Source organism: Elephantulus edwardii, unplaced genomic scaffold (assembly GCF_000299155.1).
Source record: "Elephantulus edwardii isolate Elephantulus edwardi_28Jun2011 unplaced genomic scaffold, EleEdw1.0 scaffold00016, whole genome shotgun sequence".
Lineage (NCBI taxonomy): Eukaryota > Metazoa > Chordata > Mammalia > Macroscelidea > Macroscelididae > Elephantulus > Elephantulus edwardii.
In genome coordinates this window covers 1,962,560-1,987,002 of record NW_006399766.1, presented here as the reverse complement: position 1 = coordinate 1,987,002, position 24,443 = coordinate 1,962,560, and the positions used below count along the sequence as shown (strand labels likewise).

At 37.1% G+C, this 24,443-nt stretch overlaps 1 protein-coding gene across 1 annotated transcript in view; it reads left to right on the top strand.

The window, feature by feature from the left end:
- Positions 1-24,443, top strand: part of LOC102867769 (chromosome unknown open reading frame, human CXorf22) — a 187,476-nt gene that overhangs the window by 136,531 nt on the left and 26,502 nt on the right. The window contains exon 22 of the mRNA XM_006881848.1: positions 6,857-6,951. Within this exon, the coding sequence (XP_006881910.1) occupies positions 6,857-6,951 (95 nt within the window). The remainder of the gene's footprint in view (positions 1-6,856; positions 6,952-24,443) is intronic.

Below are 24,443 nucleotides of genomic sequence, written 5' to 3'. Positions count from 1 at the left end.
CTAATTTTAATTGAATGTTGTGTTTCCAAAGTTCATCTTTGTTGTATGTATACACTTTAATAATTTTCTCGGTTGCCTAATGGTAAGAAATTCTGCTACAATCCTAAAAGCACATGGTTTGAATCCACCAGATGCTCCCTGAGAGAAGGATGACCAATCTCCTCCTGGTGAGATTTACCACATCTGAAAACTCACTGAAGAGTCAGCTATGGGTTGGTTCCAATTAAATGGCAAACAACAATAACAGTGCATAATAGTCTATAGTGTGGATAGACTATCTGTCCAACTTAGTGTTGATTTTTTTTGTTATTACAAACATTATCGCTCTTAACATTACATAATTTGTGAGCTCATATGTAAGATGCTTTCGGAATGAAGCCACTGAAACACAGAGTATGTCTTGTAAAGTTTCTTTTTTTGCACATGCCATAGTTCCACAGAATGGGATGAAAGATGGTTTTTTGACATATACAGAGCCAAGTTTACATGATTCTTTTAAGGTTTTACAAAGGTAATCTGTATAATTGAGTTGATATTTTCAGTGAAACACATCGGAGGCAATTGAATTTAACACACTATTTACTTCAAAATTAAGACACTATTTTCTCATTCTCCTTTTAAAGTTACATGTGATATTTCACTAAAGGTATCTATAGTAATTTTACCAGAAGAAGGAGAGGAATCCTATTGAGTTTTATGATGTAGACATAATGCCTGGCATGTGAATGGAGTTCAGGTACATTAAACAAACATTCCTTATACACCCAATGCCTAGCTATTATTATTTGATATTTTACATTTGTGACAATAATGAAAACTATACTTTTTGGCTATTTTGTTCATTAACAATGCCATGTACAGTGTAACATCAGAGAGTTACAAATTTGGGAAAGATCATCCTGCTAGAAGGAAGGACATAAAGGTATAGATAGGGGAAGCATCAAGTTGTGCACTGTAACTAAGAAGTCATATAGCTTGCTAGAATATTAAGTACTAGGGTTAGGATAGAGCTAGCATAAGCCAGAGTTTGAGAGAGGAGAAGAACCTGGTAAGTTCATGAGTTCTGCTAAGGAATGTAGGCATTGTCCTGTAGTTGGTGGGGAACCATCCAAATGTTAAGAAGGGAAGTTATGTGATTAGATTATCAGTTAAACTATGGCTTAGTGGTAGGACTAGAGACTAATAAAGAGATTATAAGTTAAAATGATAAGTACTGGTAAGGATAACAGGCGAAGAATGATACAGAATCAACAGGATTTGATGACTGATTGTTTGGAGTGGAGTTGGTAGAGGAAGGAAGAATTTGCTGATGTCTGGAATTCTTTGCTGAAAATAATAGACATAACAGTACAATATTAAATTTACTTTTTTGCATACATTATTATTCTATTTTCTAATTATTCTTCTTTTAAAATTCCAGAATATATTTAAATTCTATGGAACATATGTCCATAATACTGAGATTGTTCCATTTATAATAAAAAATAAAAATATAGGACGTGTCAGAGTGGAGTTTAATCTAAAAGGACATGATGAATTTTTTATGGATTTTAAAGATAAATCTGGTATGTATTCTCTAGTAAGTTATTTATTAAGAATAAAACAAATTTAAGTGACTGAAAGTTATAATTTGAACAAATATTATAAATTAAGGATATTTTTAAATGCTTAATAACAATGTATCTTATGTAAATTGTGAGATATATATATATATGTACTCACTCATCAACATGTTTATCATTTCAGTATTCCTCAAATACATAGTTCTGTGACATTAACTTGTGTTCATCATGTGTTCAACCACCAGCCTTATCCATTTCCCAGTTCTTCTAATCTTTAATAAGAAAGAAAGGTGAATCTATTAAGCATAGAGCACATTTTAAAAGCTACAGGTTTAAAGAGATATATGACTAGGTACTTCTGTAATCACAGGAGTCTAGAGCGAGGGCTACATGGTGGAGGGGACCTGGGGGAAGGTTTGTACAACAATGAAAGAATCCTTTCTTTTACGTGTCCATAATTTTTGACTCATGTACTTATACTTGTTAGTCAAATTTGTGTCTTCTAGGTTGGAACACCCCCATGATACATCTTCAAGGATATGAACATGTACGGCCAAGCACAATCAATAAGAGTGCATCTAAATTCCAAAATCAATCTCCATAATAGTCTATGTGTTTCCTACTGCCAAAGGGGCCCTTTAGAGTAGTGAGAGAAGATCTTCACCCTGAAACCCACAGCGTCCCTTTTCAGCAGGAAGTAGCTAAGAGAATACGCCATCCCCTTTTCCTTATGAATCAGGGTGAAGTCTCTCTCAGGGAGGAGTGATAGGGAATGGCAAAGGAGATTAATCAGAACTGACTTTGACAAGCACTGTGGCAATTGGACAATTAAAACAGACATTCGGATGGCAGGGAAGAAGAACAAACTGGGGAGGATGGTGGAGAGAATGGTGCAGCAATGAAGGAGTGAAAGCCCAGAATCCCTGTGAATGTTCATTGAAACTAATAAAATTTAATAATAATAAAAAAAGGAAAAAAAAAGCTACAGGTAAAAAGGCGTGAAACCACTGTTAGAATTGCAGCCAGATCATTTTCTCATATTTTTATCATTGCACACCCTCTGATAACTTTCTGGTGCATCCTCATGGTTGTACTTAACCAAAGGATGTAGGGAGAGATAAGGAAAGAGTAGAGGAGAGAAGTATAGCTAGCAAATCTGGATGGAAAATGGAAACCACCCAATACAGAAGGGAATATTGACAAAGATTCATGTTATTTTCATATGAGAGATGCTATTTAAAAAGGCACTGTCCTAGAACAAGTCAATATCCTAAGTATTTCAAGATATTCATAGATTAGAAGAACAGGAGTGGGAGTGATCTCAGATCACCATTAGACTTTTGTGCCTACAGGTTAGGCAGTCCCATTGTTGTTGTTAGGGGCCATTGAGTCAACTATGACTCATAGTGACTCTGTGAACAACAAAGCAGAACTTTGTCTTATCCTGTGCCATTCTCAACATCTCCAATAGGCTTGATTCCATTGTCACACTCACTGTGTCAATCCATCCCTTTGAAGATCTCCTCTCTTTGGCTGACCCCTTGACCTTTTTCCAGTAAGTTATTTTTTTCAAGAACAACATGCCCTAAGTCTACAAGATGAAATGTTACCCTATTTGCTCCTAAGAAGTATCTTGGTTGTTTTTTCCCCAAGTCAGATTGGCTTGTCTGTTTGACAGTCCATGAGATACTCAGTACTCTTTCCCAACAACATAGTTCAAAGGCATAGATTCTTCTTTAGTCTACTTTATTCATTGTCCAATTTTCAGATGCATAAAGAGCAATGGAAAATACACCTTGGTCTTTAAAGAGACATCCTCGACCCTTGACAGAAGATTAGCCCAATGCAACATGTCTTGATTTCTTGACTGCTACTTGGATGTATGTTGCGTATGCAACTAAGTAAAATGGAATCCTTGAATTTAGATATTGCACCATCTCTCATGATTGATTGTGTATTGGTCCAGTGGTGATGGTTTTTGTTCTTGATGTTGAGGTACAATCAATGTTGAAGACTGCAATTTTTTTTATCTTCCTAAATTAAGTACTTCAAGCCCCATTAAATAATTTAGATCCATGTGAAGACTGAAGTATACTAAGCTTTAGTAACTTTCCTTTTTTTTACCACTGTATAGAATTAGAAAAGGTGGAGGAAAAGGCAGGAATGGAGAAGGAAAGATGAGAATTAGAGAGACCAATCATAAGTTTTGGCCATAAACATGGGAAGTGATAAGAACTAAGATTGAGACAATAGTATTCAGGATGGATGAGAGAAAAAGAGCAAAATACAGAAAAAATAGAAAAGTTATAACTTGGTGACTGAGGAGATGTAGATACTAGAAAATAGGAGTAATATTGAAAGTCTTAGCAAGAACAGTAAGGCAAGAGAAGGAAACAAGAGGTAACCCAATTGACAAGGAGGAGATAAAACTAGCTCTACATATGCAGATGGTGATAGTATACTTTGAAAACAATAAAGATTCAGTGAGAAAACTACTGGATATAATGGACCAATTCAACAAAGTGACAAGATACAAGATCAACATACAAAAATCAGTTGCATTTCCCTACAGTGACAAAGATAATACAGAAAGGAACAAAGGAAAACCAATACCCATAACAAGAACTAATAACAAGATTAAATATTTGGAAGTAAATCTAACTAAAGATACAAAAGGCCTATACAAAGAAAATTACAGAACATTACTACAGGAAACAAAAAGAGATCTGGAGAAATGGAAAAATATACCATGCTCTTGGATAGGAAGACTAAATATTGTGAAAATTACAGTTCTATCAAGGGCAATCTACATGTTCAATGCAATCCCAATCCCAATACAAATACCAGTTCCATTGTTCAAATGGATGGAAAAGACAATTTCTAATTTCATCTGGAATGGAAAGAGACCCCACATTCACTCCTGAAAAAAGAGAAATAAGGTAGGAAGGAGGTATCTCACTCTCTCATCTCAAATCCTACTACACAGCCATAGTAGTCAAGACGGTGTGGTACCAGTATAGTGACAGAAACATAGATCAATGGAATAGAATTAAGAACCCAGAAATCAGCACCTCTACCTATGGTCAACTGATTTTTTACAAGGAGATGATTTAGTTAAGTGGGGAAACAACAGCCTTTTTAGCAAAGGTTGCTGGCAAGATTAGAAAACATCTGTAGAAAACACTATACAAAAAAAAACAACAACAAACAATTCAAGGTGGATCAAAGACCGTAAATTTTATCAGAGAAAACCTTGAAAGAACTCTAGAAGCCCTAATCCACAATATGAACAGTCTTCCACGCATAATGAAAAGACCTAGAACCAGGAGAGAACAAAATAGATGAATGGGACCTTTTAAGAATCAAATCCCTATGCACATAAAAAAACTTCTACAAGAGGGTAAAAAGGAAATCTGAAGGGGAAAAATATTTTGTAATGACATATCTGGTAAGAGACTTATATCTAGAGTTTATAGAATACTCCAGCACCTCAACAAAAGAAAGGTAAACAACTCAATTGCAAAATGGGCACAGGATAAGAATAGACACTTTACCAAAGAAGACATTCAAATGGGAAACATATCCACAACCTCTAGCTCAGAGAGGTGCAAATAAAAACAATTATGAGATATCATCTCACCCCTGCAAGAATAGCAAATTTCGACAGAGCAGCGAATAATAAATGCTGGTGAAGTGTGGAGAGACTGGAATCCTTATTCCCTGCTAGTGGGAATATAAAACGGTGCAAGCACTATGGAAGGTGGCTTGGTGCTTTCTCAAAAAGTTGGAAATGGAAATAGCATTGGACCCAGCAATGCCACTACTGGGAATATATATATATACCCTAAAGAAACCAGAACAATTATCCAAACAGATATATGTACACCCATGCTTATTGCCACATTGTTCACAATAGCAGAGATTGAACAAATCCAAGTGCCCATCAACAAATGAATAGATATAAGCACTGTGGTACATTCATACAATGGAATATTATGCAACACTTAAAAGCAGTGAACTAGTAAAACATAACACATGAGTAACCCTGGAGGACATTATGCTGAGTGAAATATCTCAGTCACTGTAAATACAAAATTCAATTATTCTATTTCCAGCTTCATTTCTATCACCAAGCCCATATTTTCCAACTTCTGTGTTTGGAATTGGGAAGAGAGTGTGTCAGGGATGTAGTCTATCTCTATACCTGCTCGATCTATATGCTGAGCAAATTTTCTTAGAAGCTGGACTCTATGAAGAGGAATGTGGCATCAGGATTGCAGAAAGATTCATCAATAACCTGCTATGCAGGTGAAACAACTGTGTTTGCTGAAAGTGAGGACTTGAAGCACTTGTTGCAGAAGATCAAGGACTGCAGCTTTCAGTATGTATTGAATAACAATATCAAGAAAACAAAGAGTCTTACCACTGAACAAATAGGCTGTGTCATGATGGATGGAGAGGAGATTGAAAATATCAACAGCTTCATCCTGCTTGGATCCACAATTAACACCCTTGGTATGAACAGTCAGGAAATACAGAGATTCATTTCACTGGGGAAATCTGCAGTTAAGGACCTTTAAAATTACTGAGGAGTAGTGATGTCAGTTTGAAGACTAAGGTGCACCTGATTCAGATCATAGCTTTTCTGATTACTAGCTATGCATCTGAGAGCTAGACAATGAATAAGGATGACAGAAAAAGAATTGATGCCTTTGAGTTGTGGTGTTGGAGAAGAGCACTGAACATGGACAGAAATAAGAATGAACAAATAAATGTCTTGGAGAGGGTGCAGCTGGAGCGCTCTTTGGAGGCAAGAATGATGAGGATTTACCTCACATACTTTGCACATATTGATAGGAAGGGCTATTCCTTGGAGAGGGACATTATGTTGGGAAGCTTGAAGGATTGGTGAAGGAGAGGAAGACCCTCAACCAGGTTGACTGACACAGGGACTACTGAAAGGGGCTCTTCTGTGTCAGGAAGTATGAGAATGGTGCAGGACAGGATTAGGTTCAAATCTTTTGTTCACAGGGTCTCTATGAGTTGTACTTGACTCAATGACACCTAACAACAACAACAACTAAAACTTCTGGGACTTTTGTTAATTGTTCTACCTTTCTAGTTTGGCTGATAGGCTACATGTTAGGATAGCAGGTTTACTGGCTAATGTCTTACTATTAAGAGTTATTCTTGAATGAGTAAACTTTTACAATGCTGCAGAAATACTCAGTAATAATTACTTTAATTATTTTGAATTTGTTTCTTTTAATTATTGTATATTTTTTATTTTACAGTGGAATATACATATCCTGAATCCCCTTACATATATTTTATAGAAGTAGAGGGAAATACATCAGTGGAATGTGGAATAGGATTTTCACCCAAAGACGTAAGTTCAGCTGTTTCTCATAATACTGGGGAATATACGTTAGTCGATAAGCCTCACAAAAAAGCTGTTGAATGTCACCTAGATTTGGTTGTATTGAATCATGTCCTAGATTGTGAGTTTGCTTGAGTATATATTCTTTAATTCATTAAAATGAAAGCTAGAAGTGTCTGACCAATTCATGGGAAGTGCCTTAAGAGAAAAAGAGTGCACGCTTAAAGAATTCATGGCCTATGGTCTCTATTATGCTCTCTATATAAGTCAAGATATTGCATGTTGTGAAGGAGTGAAAAGTATAATCTGCTACCCAACTCACTAATATTTAAGCCTCGTGTGCGTTTAGTGCTTATATTTGAGGTGAGTGTGCTTGATGCTTTTATAGACACCACCTGAAATGATCAAGGACATAATGCAAAGGTAAAAATAATCATGATCTGCTATGATACTGGTTTCATTTATCATTTTCTCTTGATGTTTAGTGATTTGAAACAACAACAACAACAAAAAAAAACAATTAAAAGTGTACAAAACGTACCTGGAATATGACCCAAAGTAAAGTAAAAGTGTCAAAGGCCAACTCTCAATAGCACAAAAGCCTAACCAAAAACTTGGTGGTTTGTACCTACATGACCCTGCCATGGAAGATGGGTCTGATGATGCCTTTCTGAAAGTTAACAGTGTTCTAAAAACAAAGCAGGGGACACAGTGAAGCTGGGATGCAGTGAAGCCAGGTTACAGCGAAGCTGGGACACAGGCCTGAGACCTGGAATTTGAGCAAGGTCCAACATGTGCTCAATTGGCGAGAGACCGCTCACACACCCACCTGGTATGCTTCTGTGAGCGTGCCAGAAACCTCCAACATGAATGGGTACCTGGTGCTTGCACCCATCACTATGCTCCGCCCACTTCTATGCTCAGCCCACCTCTATGCTCTGCCTCACATCTCCTCACATCCAGTGAGCTAACTGCCTTTAGTCTGGAAAGACTTGGACTGCAACAGTTTTAAACAGAAAATGCTGCTTTGAGAGGCCCTAAACTGAAACTTGGAGGGTAACTGCTCCATCCTCTTCTGGAGCATTGACTTCGGGTCAAGAACCTATCATTGCCTCAGGCATGAAAAACTCTACAACAGCAATGTCAAGTAAGAAGAAGGCTACCTTATAACCTACACAAGCCCAGAGCAAGATGTCACCTAAAAAAAGTGACACAGTATCCATGGAGTTTCTGAAGACGGAAAGTCCGATGAAACTTTCTGGCATAGAATTTAAAAGAACAATGACAGAATATTTTTATTGGGTGAAAGACAAACTTGAAGAATTACAGGACACTGCAAGCAAAAATCAGGAGGAGCTTAAAAAAATAAAAAATAATGCAGAAAAAACAAGTGAGGCATTAGAGACTCTGGACAATCACAATCCAAAATATGAGGACCAATGTTTCAGATGCTGTCAAAATGATGGAGGGACACATGAACAGAGTTGAAGATGGGTTGTTGTTGTTGTTGTTGTTGTTATGTGCCGTTGAGTCGCTTATGACTCATAGCGACCCTTTGTACAACAGCCCTAAACTCCGCTCTGTCCTGTGCCAATCACACTGTCTCTGACACTCCCATCCCAATTATCCCAGTCACCAAATCAATCCACCTCATAGAGGGCCTTCCTCTCCTGCGCCGTCCCTCCACCCTCCCAAGCATGATGTCCCTCTCCAAGGACACAACATGTCCAAAGTATGTTAGATGGTGCCTCAGAATCCTTGCCTCCAAGGAGTCACCCAGTTTAACCCTTTCCAGGACAAATCTGTTTGTTTTCCTAGCAGTCCATGGTATTCTCAATACTCTTCTCCAGCACCACAGCTCAAAGGCATCAATTCTCCTTCTATCCTCCTTGGTCATTGTCCAACTTTCTGATGCATAACAAGTGATTGCAAAGACCATAGCCTGTATCAAACTCACCTTCGTTTCCAGAGAGTCACCATTGCTCTTCAGTACTTTGGAGAGGTCCCTAACAGCAGAATTTCCCATGGCAATGTGCCTTTTAATTTCCTGGCTGCTGGTGCCAAGACTGTTGACTACAGAGCCAAGCAAAATATGGGTGCTAGAAGAAAGTTTTAAAAAGTGACATTAAAAATTTAATGAAAAAAATTACAATGAAAACACAACTTACCAAAACCTCTGGAAACAGCCAAAGCACTAATCAGAGGTCAGTTTATAGCAACAAACAAACACCTCAAAAGGCATGAAAAAAAAATGATCATTGATGCTCCAACCTAACATCTCCAACAAATTGAAAAACAACAGCAAGAAGAACTGACACCATCTAAAACAACCAAAAATATCAAAATTAGGGAAGAAATAAATTAAAAAGAAAACATAAAAACAATTGAAACCATCAACAAAACTAGGAGTTGGTTCTTTGATAGAAAAGGTCAATAAAATTGACAAACTACAAACAAAACTAACAAAAAGACACAAATAATCTGAATATGAGATGAAATGGGCAATGTTAGAACAGAACCAACTAAAATAAAAACAATGGATTATTATGCAAAGCTATACTCAAATAAATATGAAATCCTAGAGGAAATGGACAAATACTTAGAAATGCACAACCTAATTAAACTGACACAAACCAAAATTGAACATCAGAAGAAGAAATTGAAAGGGAAATAAAACACCTTCCAGCCAAAATAAGTCCTGGAGCAGATGGTTTTACAAGTGAATTTTATCAAACATTCAGAGACTGGTCACCAATTCTACATAAACTACTTCAGAAACAGAAAAATATGAAAATCTCTCTGACTAATTCTATGAAGCAAACATATCCTTGACACCAAAGCCAGGAAAAGACACCACCAAAATAGAAAACTATAGGCCAATATCTCTTATATACATAGATGCAAAAATCCTGAATAAAAACCCTGCCAATAGAATCAAACAATATATCAAAAAAATAATTCACCATGACCAAGTGGGATTCATAACAGGTATGCAAGGATGGTTCAACATAAGAAAAATAATTAATTCATCATGTAAACTAAGAAAAGAATAAGAACCACATGATTCTATCAGTTGATGCAGAAAATGCCTTTGACAAAATATAACACCCTTTCCTGATTAAAACACTCAACAATGTAGGAATAGAGGGGAGTTTCTTCAGTATAGTAAATAAGTATATACACCAACCTGAGAGCCAACATTGTTCTCAGTGGAGAGAAATTAAATACATTCCCTTTGAGAACAGGATCTAGGCAAGGATGACTACTATCACCTCTCCTATTCAATATTGTATTGGAAGTCTTAGTGATAGCAATAAGACAAAACAAAAAAAGGAAATAAGAGGTATCCAAATTGGCAAAGAGTATGTAAAATTATCTCTATATGCAGGTGATATGATAATGACAATATACTTAGAAAACCCTACAGACTCAGAAATAAAACTACCGGACATAGTCAACCAAATCAGCAAAGTGACAGGATACAAGATCAACATACAAAAAACAATTTGATTTCTCTACAATAAGAAAGAGAATACAGAACTAGAGCTAAGAAAAACAATACCCATCACAATAGCTAATTACAAGATTTAAATGTTTTTGATGTTGTTGTTATGTGCTGTTGAGTCACCTGTGACTCTTACTAACCCTACGTACAACAGCTGTAAATCCTGCTCTATCCTGTGCCAATCTCACTGTCTCGGACACACTTACCGCCATTACCCAAGTCACTGAATCAATTCACCTCATAGAGGGTCTTCCTCTCCTGCGTTGTCACTCCACACTCCTAAGCATGATGTCCTTCTCCAAGGACTGGTCCCTCCTTGCAACATGTCCAAATTATGTTTAAGAAGCTTCAGAATCCTTGCCTCCAAGGAGCAGCCTAGCATGAACCTATATCATCCACCAATCTTGACCCCATATTTCTCCTCATAGAGCCCAGCCTCCCGGATAATCTGTTCTGCATATAGGTTGAAAAGGTATGGAGATAGGATGTATTCCTGGTGTACGCCCTTCCCAATTTTGAACCATGCAGTGTTCCCTTGCTCTGCTCTGACGACTGCCTCCTGGTCCAAGTATAGGTTTCGCATTAGAACGATCAAGTGTTCTGGGATTCCCATTCTTCTCAGAGTCAGCCACAGTTTGTTATGATCCACACAGTCAAATGCCTTTGCATAGTCAATGAAACACAGGTATACATTGCTCTGGTATTCCCTGCTTTCAGCTAAGATCCATCTAACATCAGCTACAATATCCCTAGTACCATGACCCCTTCTAAATCCAGCCTGGACTTCTGGCAGTTCTCTGCTGATGTGCTTTTCCAGTCATTTTTGGATAATCTTCAGTAAAATCTTGGTTGCATGTGAAATCAGTGAGATTGTTCTGTAGTTTCCACATTCTGTTGGGTTACCTTTCTTTGGGATAGGAACAAATATAGATCTCTTCCAGTCAGTTGGCCAAATGGTCGTTCTCCAGATTCCTTGGCACAACTTGATGAGCACGTCCAGGGCAGCATCTGTTAGCTGAAATATGTCAATTGGTATACCATCTATTCCTGGAGCCTTATTTTTTGCCATTTTCTTCAAAGCAGCCTGAACTTCTTCTTTCATCACCATAGGCTCTTGCTCATATGTTGTTTCATGAAATTCTTCTGTGTCTTCCAATTCCTTTCGATACAGTGACTCAGTATATTCTTTCCATCTTCTTTTAATACTTCCGGGATCATTGAACATTCTGCCGAAAGCATCCTTGATTATAGCAACTCGAGGTTTGAATTTGTTCTTCAGTTCCTTGAGCTTAAGATATGCTGAGCGGGTTCAGCCCTTTTGATTTTCTGACTCCAACTCCTTGCACATTTCATTGTAATATTTTGCTTTGTCATCCCGTGCTGCCTTTTGAAATCTTCTATTCAACTCTTTAGTATCTTGAATTCTTCCTTGTGCTTTGACTTCTCTGCACTGCAGTGCAATTTTCAGAGTCTCTTCTGACATCCATTTTGGTCTTCGCTTCCTCTTCTGTCTTTGCAATGACAGTTTGCACTCTTCCTGGATGATACCCTTGATATCCTCCCACAACTCATCTGGCCTTCGTTCAACAATTTGCATTATGCAGATGACACAACCCTGCTTGCTGAAAATGAAGAGGACCTAAAGCACCTGCTGCAGAGGGTCAAGGACTGTAGCCTCCAATATGGATTGAGGCTCAGTGTCAAGAAGACAAAGATTCTCACCACTGGACCAATTGGCAGCATCAGGATGGATGGTGTAGAGATTGAGATTGTACACAGCTTTAGTTTGCTTGGCTCCACAGTCAACACTCTTGGCCCCAATAGCCAGAAAATTAAGAGACATATTGCGATGGGAAAGTCTGCTGTTAGGGACCTCTCCAAAGTATTGAAGAGCAATAGTGTCTCTTTGGAGACTAAGGTGCATCTGATACAGGCCATGGTCTTTGCTATCACTTGGTATGCATCAGAGAGTTGCACAATGACTAAGGAGAATAGAAGGAGAATTGATGCCTTTGGATTGTGGTGCTGGAGAAGAGTATTGAGGATACCATGGAGTGCTAGGAAAACAGATTCATCCTGGAAAGGGTTAAACCGCGAGGCTCCTTGGAGGCAAGAATTCTAAGGCTCCGTCTAACATACCTTGGACATGTTGTAAGGAGAGACTGGTTCTTGGAGAAGTACATCATGCTTGGGAGGGTGGAAGTACAGCGCAGGAGGAGATTGATTCAGTGACTGCGGTAATTCGGATGGGAGTGTCAAAGACAGTTCGATTGGCACAGGAAGAGCAGAGTTTAGGGTTGTTGTACATAAGCGACTTTATGGCACCTAACAACAACAACAACAAAATTAAAAGGAACAACAGATCTCTTAAAAAGTATAAAATTATTTAAAAAACCCTAAGGTTTGTAATCCTTTCTGCACGTCTCAGATTATCACAAATTGAAGCCTTTAGAAATTATTATTTTCTCTTTTTTCATGTTTTTATATTTTGGGATGATCATGCTTATAGATAAATATGGTGTAAGGATTATTATTTGGGTCACATTAAATTCCTAAAAAGAATAGAATCCGAGAGAGGTGATTCTGTATTGCATTGAAGCTTCTTATTCAGAAATAGAATCTTTGATTATATTTTCTTGCCCTCAGCAAATTTTTAAGAATTTAGAAAGTGTAATTTTCCTATTTATTTTGTTCACTAAAATCTCTGGTGCTACAGTGGTTAAACCTCTTGCCTGCTAACTGAAATATCTGCAATTTGAACTCACCAGCCACTCTCCAAGAGAAAGATGCTTTCATTAGAAACTGACAGTTGTGGAGTAGAATGTTATTGGAGATACAGTAATACTGTCTACCATTGTATTAATAGTTAGAACATTGATGGTATGCATCAGACAATAAACATTTAAATAGTTCAGTCAATAAATATCCATTCAATGAATGAAGTAAATTGCAGTGAATATACCCATGAATTAATTTTTTAGAATTTGTTCTATTATTGCTTTTGGCTTCTGAGAATGGTATGTACATTTAAATTATTGATTCGTATAGCCAAGTTGGCATCACAGAATTTGTGTTTCATCAATAGCTATCATTCAACTAATACTCACTAATCACCTAGTAACTTGTCCAGAATTAATAGTGTGTCTGGGAGCTCTGATGGCCTGGTGGTAAGTAGCTGTTCTTTAATCCCAAAGGTACACAGTTCAAATCCACCAGCTACTCTGCAAGAGAAAGATAGGCAGTCTCCTCCTATGCGGTTAAATTGCCTCTGAAACCCAATGGAGGGTTAGTTCCTGACTTGACAGTACACAACAACAACAATGGTTATACTAAACAGTCTACCAGTTACTGTGGTACCATGCTCTTCTTTCTTCACATGTTCACACAGGGAATGACCCTTTATTTCCCAATAAAACAGACACATGTGGCACAGGTCCAATGTTTCTATTTTTCTTTTCTCCCTACATGTTTGGTGTTCTTTTACTATAGTCTCATCCAAAACATAAGGGTTTATTCTGCAAGGATTTAGAAAACTTCAAGTAGCTGTATAGTTTCAGTTATTATATTTAGGCTGATTACATGTTTTTTGTACATGGTGTAAGTTTTGTTAAATTCCATCCTTTTGTTTATAACGCTTGTCCCTGAATTGTAAATTGTGTTAAATTTCATTCTTTTACTTATAACAATTTTCCCTAAATTATCTTCTGGTAAAGATTATTTTATCTTATTAGAATTGGCTTTGTACCTTATTAAGAAAAATCAGTAGATCTTAAATGTAAAGGTGTTTTTCTAGAATCTCAATTCTATTCCCTTTAGAAGAACCCTCCAGCCAGGAGAGGATAAAATAATGGGACCTTCCAAAAACTTCTCCAACAGATTGGGAAAAATATTTGGTAATGACATGTCAGACAAGGGACTTATATCTAGAATTTATAAAATACTTGAGCACCACAACAAGACAAAGATAAATAACTCAATTGAAAAATGGGGACAGGCCGTGAACAGACACTTCACCAAAGAAGACATTGAGATGGTCAACAAGCACATGAAGAAATGTCCAAAATCGCTAGCTCTAAGAGAGATGCAAATCAAAACAACTATTGAGATATCATCTCATCCCAGTAAGAATAGTAAAATTTAACAGAACAGCAAACATCAAATGCTGTTGTGGTTGCGGATAAACTGGAATCCTTATTCAGTGTTGGTGGAAGTGTAAAATGGTGCAACTCTATGGAAAGCAGTATGGCTCTTTCTCAAAAAGTTGGAAATAGAAATAGCATTTGACCCAGCAATTCCACTACTGGGAATATACCCTAAAGAAACCATAGCCACCACCCAAGCAGATAAAAGCACACCCATGGTAATTGTGGCTTTGTTCACAATAGCAAAGAGTAGGAAACAACCCAAGTGTCCATCAACAAAAGAATGCATAGAGAAGCTGTGTAATATTCACACAATGGAATACTATGCTGCATTGAAAAACAAGGAACTCATGAAATACTATACAATAGTTGACCCTGGAGGACATTATGCTGAGTGAAATATCTCAATAACAAAAGGACAGATATTGCATAGGGCCACTGTTGTAAAACAAGACTGATATCGGGGTTGAGGGAAGACTGAGAAAGAAGCAATAAATAATTTATACTACATTGAAACAGATGAGAGAGAACTGTTTAAAAGCGATGTATGATTAGGTATTATTATCATTACAGGAGTGCAAGACAAAGGCTGCACAGTGGAATGGACTTGGGGGGAGGGATTGTATAATAGTGGAAGAATTTTTCTTTTATTTTTCGAAGAGAAGAGCTAATTGGGTGGGAGGGGGTGGGCAGGACAAAGAAAAAGAAGAGCCCTTAAAATCTAGGTGCTTGGTATCAGAGAATCTTCTGCAAGACAAAATCCATTTTGTTCAGATCAGAAAAAATAAGAGATATTCAAGCCAACCACACAGTAATCGGTTAATCTACACTGACTCTGTGAAGATAAAGAGGATAGGAGAGAGAATCACAGTTAACTTCCGGAAAATAATGATTTTTTTACAGGTTTGATTATCTTTGAAAGATAGGTAAAATTCTTGCTTAAACTTGTTCTAGGACAGGACATCTGTTTTTGTTGAGGCATGACTTATACTTACCAGCATGTGTCTGCCAGTTACTGTTTTCTGAAACGTTTGCTTTTATTCAGTTTCCTGTATAAAAGCCTTTCTTATGTTCTATACTTTGGAACAAGTTATAAATTTTCAGATTGCTTTTCCAATTGTATTTGCATTATTCCTTTAATAATTTCCTTTCTTATTCGTCTTTATTCTAGGACTACAATATCTTGCTTATGTTAGATTTGTATTACTTTTGTAAGATGGGGATATGTGATTCCCTACTCCCACTTCGTTCTTTGGGTTCAAGTGTCGTTTTGTATAATTTGGGTCTATTGCATTTTTATATGAATTTTAGCTTCAGTTTGAAAATTTGTAGAAAATAATCTGGGTGGGGTTTTGATAAGGATTTTTAAGAATTTTACCTGTCCATTAATTTGATGAGTAGTTTCATTTTAGTAATAATAAATCTTTACATCCACAAACGTAAGGTGTTTATCTAGTGACTTAATCTCTGATTTTTTTTTTTTTAGTTTTTGGTTTGTCCTTTTTCTATTTTTTTTTGTACATTTCTCTTTGAAAAAAATCATTGCTATCGAGTCATAACAGACTCATAGATGACCTTCAGAGGCTGTAAATTTATGTGATCCTGTTTAATGGAAAAGTTTCTGAATTTCACTCTGGTTTTTTTCATTGCAAGTATACAGAAAATGAAGAGATTTTTCAGCTGATCTTGTATCTTTCAATCTTGTTTAATTCATTTGTTATTTCTAATAATTTGCTATTGAATTCATTGTTGTTGTGTATCGTGGAGTTGGAATCAATCCTCCAGTGGATTTTTAGAGACAATAAATCACACGGAAGGGGATTGTTCATCTTTCTCCTGTTGAGCAACTGGTGGATTAGAACTGTGTACCCTTGTGTTGACAACACCTTTCCTTACCATTAAACCACCTTAGGATTTTCTAAATACAAAACCATGATAATCTACAAATAGAGATGTATTTACTTCTGTCATTCAATTCATCTACCTTTATTTGAAAAAAATTAGTAATTTTTCTTTTTTCATTTTATACCGGTTTATTTACAAAGTTCGAATATTGTTTTTCATACTGGATCTTTCCTATTTTCTTCACGACTCCCACCCATTAAATTGTGCGACCCTATGATTAAATCCCTACCCCCACTCTGCCTATCCTCACCCCTCTGCTTCCACTTCCCACCCCCTTGGATCTTCATACTCATTCTACAATAATGGTTTCATACAGTATTTGTCTTTGTGGGACTGAGTTAGTTCACTCAGCATAATGCTCTCCGGTCCCTCCCAAGTTAGGTAATAATTTATAAAATCATTTCTCCTGCACGTTGCATAGTATTCCATTGTATAAATGTACCACAATTTCTCAATCTACTGAATTGTGTTTGGAACATCTACCTTTGTTTATATTTCGTGACCAATTTCTAGAATTTCCAGTATAAAGTTGAACAAAACTGAGAGAAAATATCTCTTTATCTTCTTCCTGATCTTAGGTGAAAAACATACATATTTCACTTTTAAGTGTGATATTAGCAATATTTTCTAATTTGGTTTTAGTTTTTTGTATTTTCTTTTTTAGACTGAAGACTACTACTAGTTTGTTGAGTGTTTTAAAATATAGTAGCATTATTTATCTTTACTAAGTTCTATTCTTTTTTTCCCCACTTTGATGATGTGTGATTTAGAAAATTAGTTCTAATAATAGTATGCATTCCATTGATTTATTTATAATTTTTGGAGTATCCCCCCATAAGTTAGACAGCATTTGATTCTTTGGTTTGCTAATGGAGTCATTAATCTTTTCATCCTGATAAATCTAAATATTTACAAATTTTTGTCATTTTCTTGATTTTATATACTGATTTTAAAATTCTTTATTTCATTTATGCATACTCTTATCCTTATTATTTCTTCCTTCTATTTGCTTTGATTGTATCATAATCTTTTTTCTTAAAGTGAAAATCACTGTACTTTTTCTTCTTTTTTAACATCAGCTTTAAAATTTTTAAATTTATCTTTAAGACCTGCCTTTGTGTTATAAATTTTGGCATGGTTCAGTTTAATTTTCATTCATTCAAATGTTTCAAACATTTTCTATAGTGATTTATTTTTATTTTCTCACTTGTTAGATATATTGCTATGAATTTAATTGGTGAAAAAACAACAGTTTTACCTAGGACGTAAGATCATCAACTGGTACAAGTATGGAGAGTGCTCGGCAATCTCCTTTTTTTCAAATTGTTACTTGAGTGAAATCTTAATTCTACAAAGTTTATATTATTCAATCATTTATACATAACATTAATTACAATTCTCATGATGTCTCACCCACTCATTGCATCTCTCTTTCATTTCACTCAGCTTAACAAGTGCTTTTTATCGATGAAGTTTCTATTTCTTCCCTACCTTTCCATCCTTGATAAGTATATTAGAAATTTTTTCATTCCACACAATGCCCTCTAGATTAATATATGTCATGTAGTGTTTCACAAATCCTTCGGTGCTTTTTGGTGTTGCACAGTGTTGCAATATGTGAATGCATATATTTTTCTCTATCCATCATCCTTTGATGGACACTTAGGCTACTCTCTCTGCTATTCTAAATAATACTGCAATAAACATTGATGTGAATATATCTGTTCCTATATCTGTTCCCCTCTCACTCTTATTTCTTTAGGATCTATACCTAGTTATTTTAATATAGTCCTCAATTTTATTTCTTCTCTTTGGTGGGATTTTTTTCCATCAAGGCTAGGCCACAGAGTATTCATTTAAAAGGGAAAAGCTAGCCCTACAGTCTTGCCAAGGTTTTCTTCACCTCTGAGTGTATAATTGTCAATTATTTATCTGAAAAGGTGTCCAATATAACAGTTACTTTTGAAGCCAGATAAATAGAAATCAGAGATAGGGAATTTGTTTTAATTTTTATATTTATATACACTAAAATGTTTTTGGTTTGTTTGGTTTTTTTATCTGGTGGGTGGATATGGACAAACGAATGCAGTTGTATAATCAGCACCAAAATCAATGGAGAGAACTGTTCCATCAACTCTCACTCAAAACATTTACTTTGCTTATTGGTAGTTACTCAGCTTCTAGCCTCTGCCAAACATGCATTTTATTTCTATCCCTATGATTTTGCCTATTAAAGTCAGATGCTTTTTTTAGCACTGACTTCTCACATTTAGTATAATGCACCTGAGATTTATTTATATTATTGTGTGTAGCTGTACTGTAGTTCATTTCTTTTAATTATTGAATGTTTGTTGTTGTTATGTGCCATCGAGTCGCTTGGGATTCAAAATGACCCTATTTACAAGAGCCCTAAATGACTTTCTATCCTGTGCCAGCCTTGCCGTCTGAAACACACTCATTCCTACCACTCCACTCACAGAATCGATCCATCTCATTGAGAGTTTTCCTCTCCTGTTCTGTCCCTCCACTCTCTCAAACATGATGTCCCTCTCCAAGGACCAGTCCCTCCTTGCAACATGCCCAAAGTATGTCAGACAAAGCTTCAGAATCCTTGGCTCCAAGGAACATTCTGGGTTCATCCTCTCCAGGACAAACCTGTTTGTTCTCCTAGCAGTCCATGGTATAGTCAACAGTCTTCTCCAGCACCACAGCTCAAAGGCATCAATACTCTTTCTATCATCCCAAGTCACTGTACAACTCTCTGATGCATAGCATATAATTGCAAAGACTATAGCCTGGATCAGGTGCACCTTAGTCTCCAGTCTGACGTCGTTGCTCTTCAGTACTCTTAAGAGGTCCCTCACAGCTGACTTTCCCAATGCAATTTGTCTCCTGATTTCCTGGCTGATGTTACCAAGAGTGCCGGCTGAGGAACCAAATAAACTAAAACTGTTAACTATCTCAGTCTCTTCACCATCCATACTGATGCTGCCAATTGGGACAGTGGTGAAAATCTTTGTTTTCTTGATGTTGAGCTTCAATCCATTTTGAAGACTGCAGTCCTTGACCTTCTGCATCAAGCACTTCAGGTCCTCCTCAGTGTCAGCAAGCAGGGTTGTGTCATCCGCATAACACAAGTTGTTGATGACTCTTCCACCAATCCTGATGCCACATTCACAAGGCTATCTGACTGAAGTGCTTCTGATGCAAGCCATGACTTTTTTCAGTAGCCTCCTACGCATTTGATAGTTTGACAAAGAGTAAAGATGATAGAAAATTAACTGATGCTTTTGAATTGTGGTGTTGGAAAGGCGTATAGAGTATCCCACATACTGCCAAAAGAACAAATAAGTCTGTCTTTGGGAAAACACAATTAGGGTGCGGATTAGAGGAAAGTATGGTGAAGCTTTGTTTCTGTGAGCATGTGCTCAGGAGCAGCCAGTCCTTGAAAAACGATACCATGTTGGGAAATAGAAGAAGATTCACAACAAGATGGATAAATACAATAATTATAAAAACGGGCTCAAGCATATAAGAGATAGGATAAGGCAAGTTTCAGTTCTGCTGTTCACAAGGTCGCTATGAGTCTTAGTCAATACGATGGAACCTAACAAAATATTGTTGTAGTAGTTATGTGCTGTCAAGTTGAATTTGACTCATAGCAACCCTATGAACAACAGATCTGAATTGTGTCCTATGCTTTGCTACCCTCAAAATCTCTAACACACTCAAGCCCATTGTTGCCATCACTGTCAATCTACCTGGTTGAGTGTCTTTCTCTCCTTCACCTTCCCTCCTCCTTTCCAAATATGAAGCCCCCCTTCAAGGAATAGCCTCTCCTAGCAAAATCAAAGTGTGTGATAGGAAGTTTTATCATCTTTGCCTCCAAGGAACACTCTGGCTGCACCTTCTCCAAGATATTTGCAAAGGTATTTGGCTGTGTGGAAAGTAACAAATTATGGCAAACGTTGAGAGTTAGAATCCAAGAACACTTCACAATGCTCATTTGAAACCTATACCTTGGACAAGGAGCTATTGTGCAAACAGAGCAAAGGAGGTTTAAAATTGGGAAAGGTCGTATCCCTTCTCCATGCCTTTTAAATCTGTGTACTGAGCAAATTATTCAAGAAGCTGGACTCTGTGTAGAAGAATGTATCACCAGGATTGGAGAAAGACTTATTAATAACCTTCAGTATGCAGATGATACAATCTTGCTTGCTGAAAGTGAGGAGAATCTGAAGCACTTGTTGATGAAGGTAAAACACTGCAGCCTTCAATATGGATTGCATGTCAACGTCAAGAAAACAAAAATCCTTACCACTGGACCTATAGGCAACATCATGATAGATGGAGAAAAGATTGAAAGTATCAATGCCTTCATCTTACTTGAATCTACAATCTTGATAGCAGCAGTCAAAAGATCAGTAACCACCCCCCCGCCCCAAAAAATATCAGTAACGATTGTTGTTGTTAGACAGTGTCCAGTCGAGTACAACTCATAGCATCCCTAAGAATAAAAGATCTGAACTGTTCTATCCTGTGCCATCTTTACATTTCCTGACACACAATAGCTCACTGCATCAGTCACCATGTCAATTCACCTGTTTGAAGAGCTTCCTCTCCTTCACCAACCCTCCACACTTCCCAGCATCATTTTCAAGGAATACCCCTGCTACCAACATGCCCAAAGTATGTGAGGCGAAGCCTCATCATTCTTGCCTCCAAAGAACACTCTGGCTGCATCTTCTCCAAGACATATCTGTTTGTTTTTGCATTGCTAAATAAATTCTGTTGAGGATGTGTAGAGATGGGAGCTATCAATGTCACTAATATTACATACAAGTAAAATCTTACTGAAGATCATTGGGTGGTTGGAACAGAACATCGACAGAGAACTGCCAGATGTTCAAGGTAGATTTAGAAGAGGCTGTGACACTGGGGCAAATCACTGATGTCATTTGGATTTTGGTTGAAAGCAGGAAATATCAGTTTGATTGTGTGAATCATAATGTGTGGATAACATTGAGAAAATGGTAATACAAGAATACTTAATTGTGCTCATGTGAAACCTAGACCAGTAGACCATTGTGTGAACAGAGCAGGGGAACACTGCATTATTTAAAATCAAGAAAATTGTACGCCAGGGCTGTATTCTTTCTCCATATCTATTCATTCTGTATACAGAGTAAATCATCCAAGAAACTGGACTCTAGAAAGAAGAATGTGGCATCAGAATTGGAGCAAGGTTCACCAACAACCTGCAGAATGCAGGTGACACAGCTTTGCTTGCTGAAAGTGAGGAGGACCTAAAGCCCTTGTGACAGAAGATCAAAGAATCCAGCCTTCAATGTATATTACATCTCCACATTAAAAAACAAAAAATCGTCACCAGAGGGCCAATAGGCAAAATCATGATAGACAGAGAGAAGATTGAAGTAGCTAATGATTTTGTCTTCTTGTTGCTGTTGTTTTGTACTATTGAACTGCATCTGATTCATAACTGACTCTCCAGTGGGTTTTCAGAAGCACTAAATCACAAAGAAGGAGATTTCCCATCCTTCTGTTGTGGAGCAGCTGGTAGATTCAAACCATGTGCCTTTGAGATTTCAGCACAGCTTCTAGGCCACCAAAATTAGGTTCCACAATAAATACATCTTGTCAGCAGCAACCAAGAAATCAGAAATCATATAGCATTAGGGAAGTCTGTGGTCAGGGAACTCTACAAAATACCGAGAAGCAACGATGTCAGTTAGAGGACTAAGGTGTGCTTGATTCAAGCCATGATCATTTGAATTGCTTATGATGAATCAGAAAACTGGGCATTGACTAAGAATGACAGTTGAATAATCAATGCCTTTGACTTATGGTGTTGGAGAAGAATACTGAATATCCCTTGAACTACCAATATCAGACAAACAAATATATCTTAGAGAAGGTGCAGCCAGGGTGCTCTTTAGAGAGGAGGAGGATGAAACTCCATTTCACATACTTTGGGCATGTCATTAGAAGAGGCCATTCCTTGGAAAAGGACATGATACTTAAATAGGTGGGGGCTCAGCAAAAGAGAGGAAGAAACTCAGTGAGATTGATTGGCACAGTGGCTGGGGAAATGAGCTTAAATATAGTAAGGTGAGGGCAGGTGTCAACAATACTCTATTTCTTAGGTATGTTTGGTGGCATAATCTGTAGGTATTTGTACTGGTATTTCAAAGGTAGTGACTCTCTGGCAATTCATATCCACTATTGACTCCTGGGACAAGAATAGGAAATATCAAAGCATGTGATTTACAGCTTCTAAAAACTTTCTGAGGTTCAGCTATAAGTCAGTTCTGACATGATGGTACACAAGAACAACAAATTGCAACGATTAACCAAAATTTGTTGTTCATTCAATAGTTGAAGGCCAGACACATCGATAAATTCTGGTTTAAGACAAGTGTGACTAAAGTCACCATTAAATTTGCATTCAGTATTTGTTAATTTTCCTGTTTGTTTATTGTACTGTTGTTTGATTTAGCTTTGTTTTGTAAATGAGTATGTGGTGTATAAATACCTATGCACTTTGTTAAGTATGTATTTAACTTTACAAACATCTTCACTAGGCCATCAGAGCTCTCTAATGTTAGTTTGTATTGTGTGTTTTGTGTGCCATAAAGTTGGAACTGACCCATAGCTGATCCTCTAGTAGTTTTTCAGAGACAGGTAATCACATGGAAGGAGATTGTTCATCTTTCTCCCTCAGACAAGCTAGTGGATTTGAACTGTGTGTCTTCAGGATTGCATACATAAATAAATATATCCCTTTGATATAGCAATCATTCACTCACTGAGTGATTTGCTACTGAGTTGGAACAGACTCACTCCTAACTGTCCCTCCATTGGGTTTATGAGGCTGTAAATCACAAGGAAGGAGATTGTCCATCTTTCTGCCTCAGAGACACTACTGGATTTGAACAGCCAGAGAGGCCTGGCCTTTGGGTTAGCAGCACAACTCACCCTGGAATATACCAGTAGAACTCCCCTATGTAGCAATAAAAAAACCAAAACAACCGAACAACTCATTGCCACGGAGTAGGACCCAACTCATAGCTGGAATCTCCAGCAGATTTTGGAGGCTATAACTTGCACAGGAGGAGATTGCACCTTTTTCTCCCACAAAGCAACTGGTGAATTCAAATCACCGGAGCGGTAAAGTCTTTGGGTTAGCAGCTCAACTTCATATGGGCTACATCATCAGTGAGTGCTCCTTATATAGTAATGTTGACAATGTATACTATCAAGTCAGAACCAACCCATAGCTGATCCTCCCAGTGGGTTTTCAGAGGCAGTAAATTGCACTGGAGGAAATTGTCCAACGTTTTCTCATGGAACAACTGGTGGATTCAAACCATGTGCCTTTGGCTCAAAGTGATTTACATCCTCAGAAATTCACAAGCACTTAGCATTATATTGTTTTAAACTTATTTTTACTGGTTTCTATGAAATCATTCATATGCATTGTCTTTCAAGCATGTATATTGTGTTTTATACAGACTTTCAGTTACATTGCTTTCCAATAATGTATACTGCATTTTATAGTCATATATTAACTACTACTAATATATTCCTATTATCACCCCATCTTTTCAAGTTCCCATTGAACTTTTCCTATTCCTAACTGATGTCTGCCCAATAACCTCTCCTATGCTGGTTACTTCACCTATTTCTATCCTCTCCTCCCTTTCCCCCTTTCCTTTTCAAAATACCTGTCTTGCTCAGTTATCTTTTTATTTTCACAAGAATGATTGTATGCAGTATTAGTCCTTATGAGACTGAGTTATTTCACTCCACATAATGCTCTGTAGATTTGAGCATGTTGTATAATATTTTATTAAATTGTTGTCCCTTAGTGCTGTTCCATTGTATGAATGTAACACAGTTTCTTAATCAGTTTGTTGATGGACATTTGG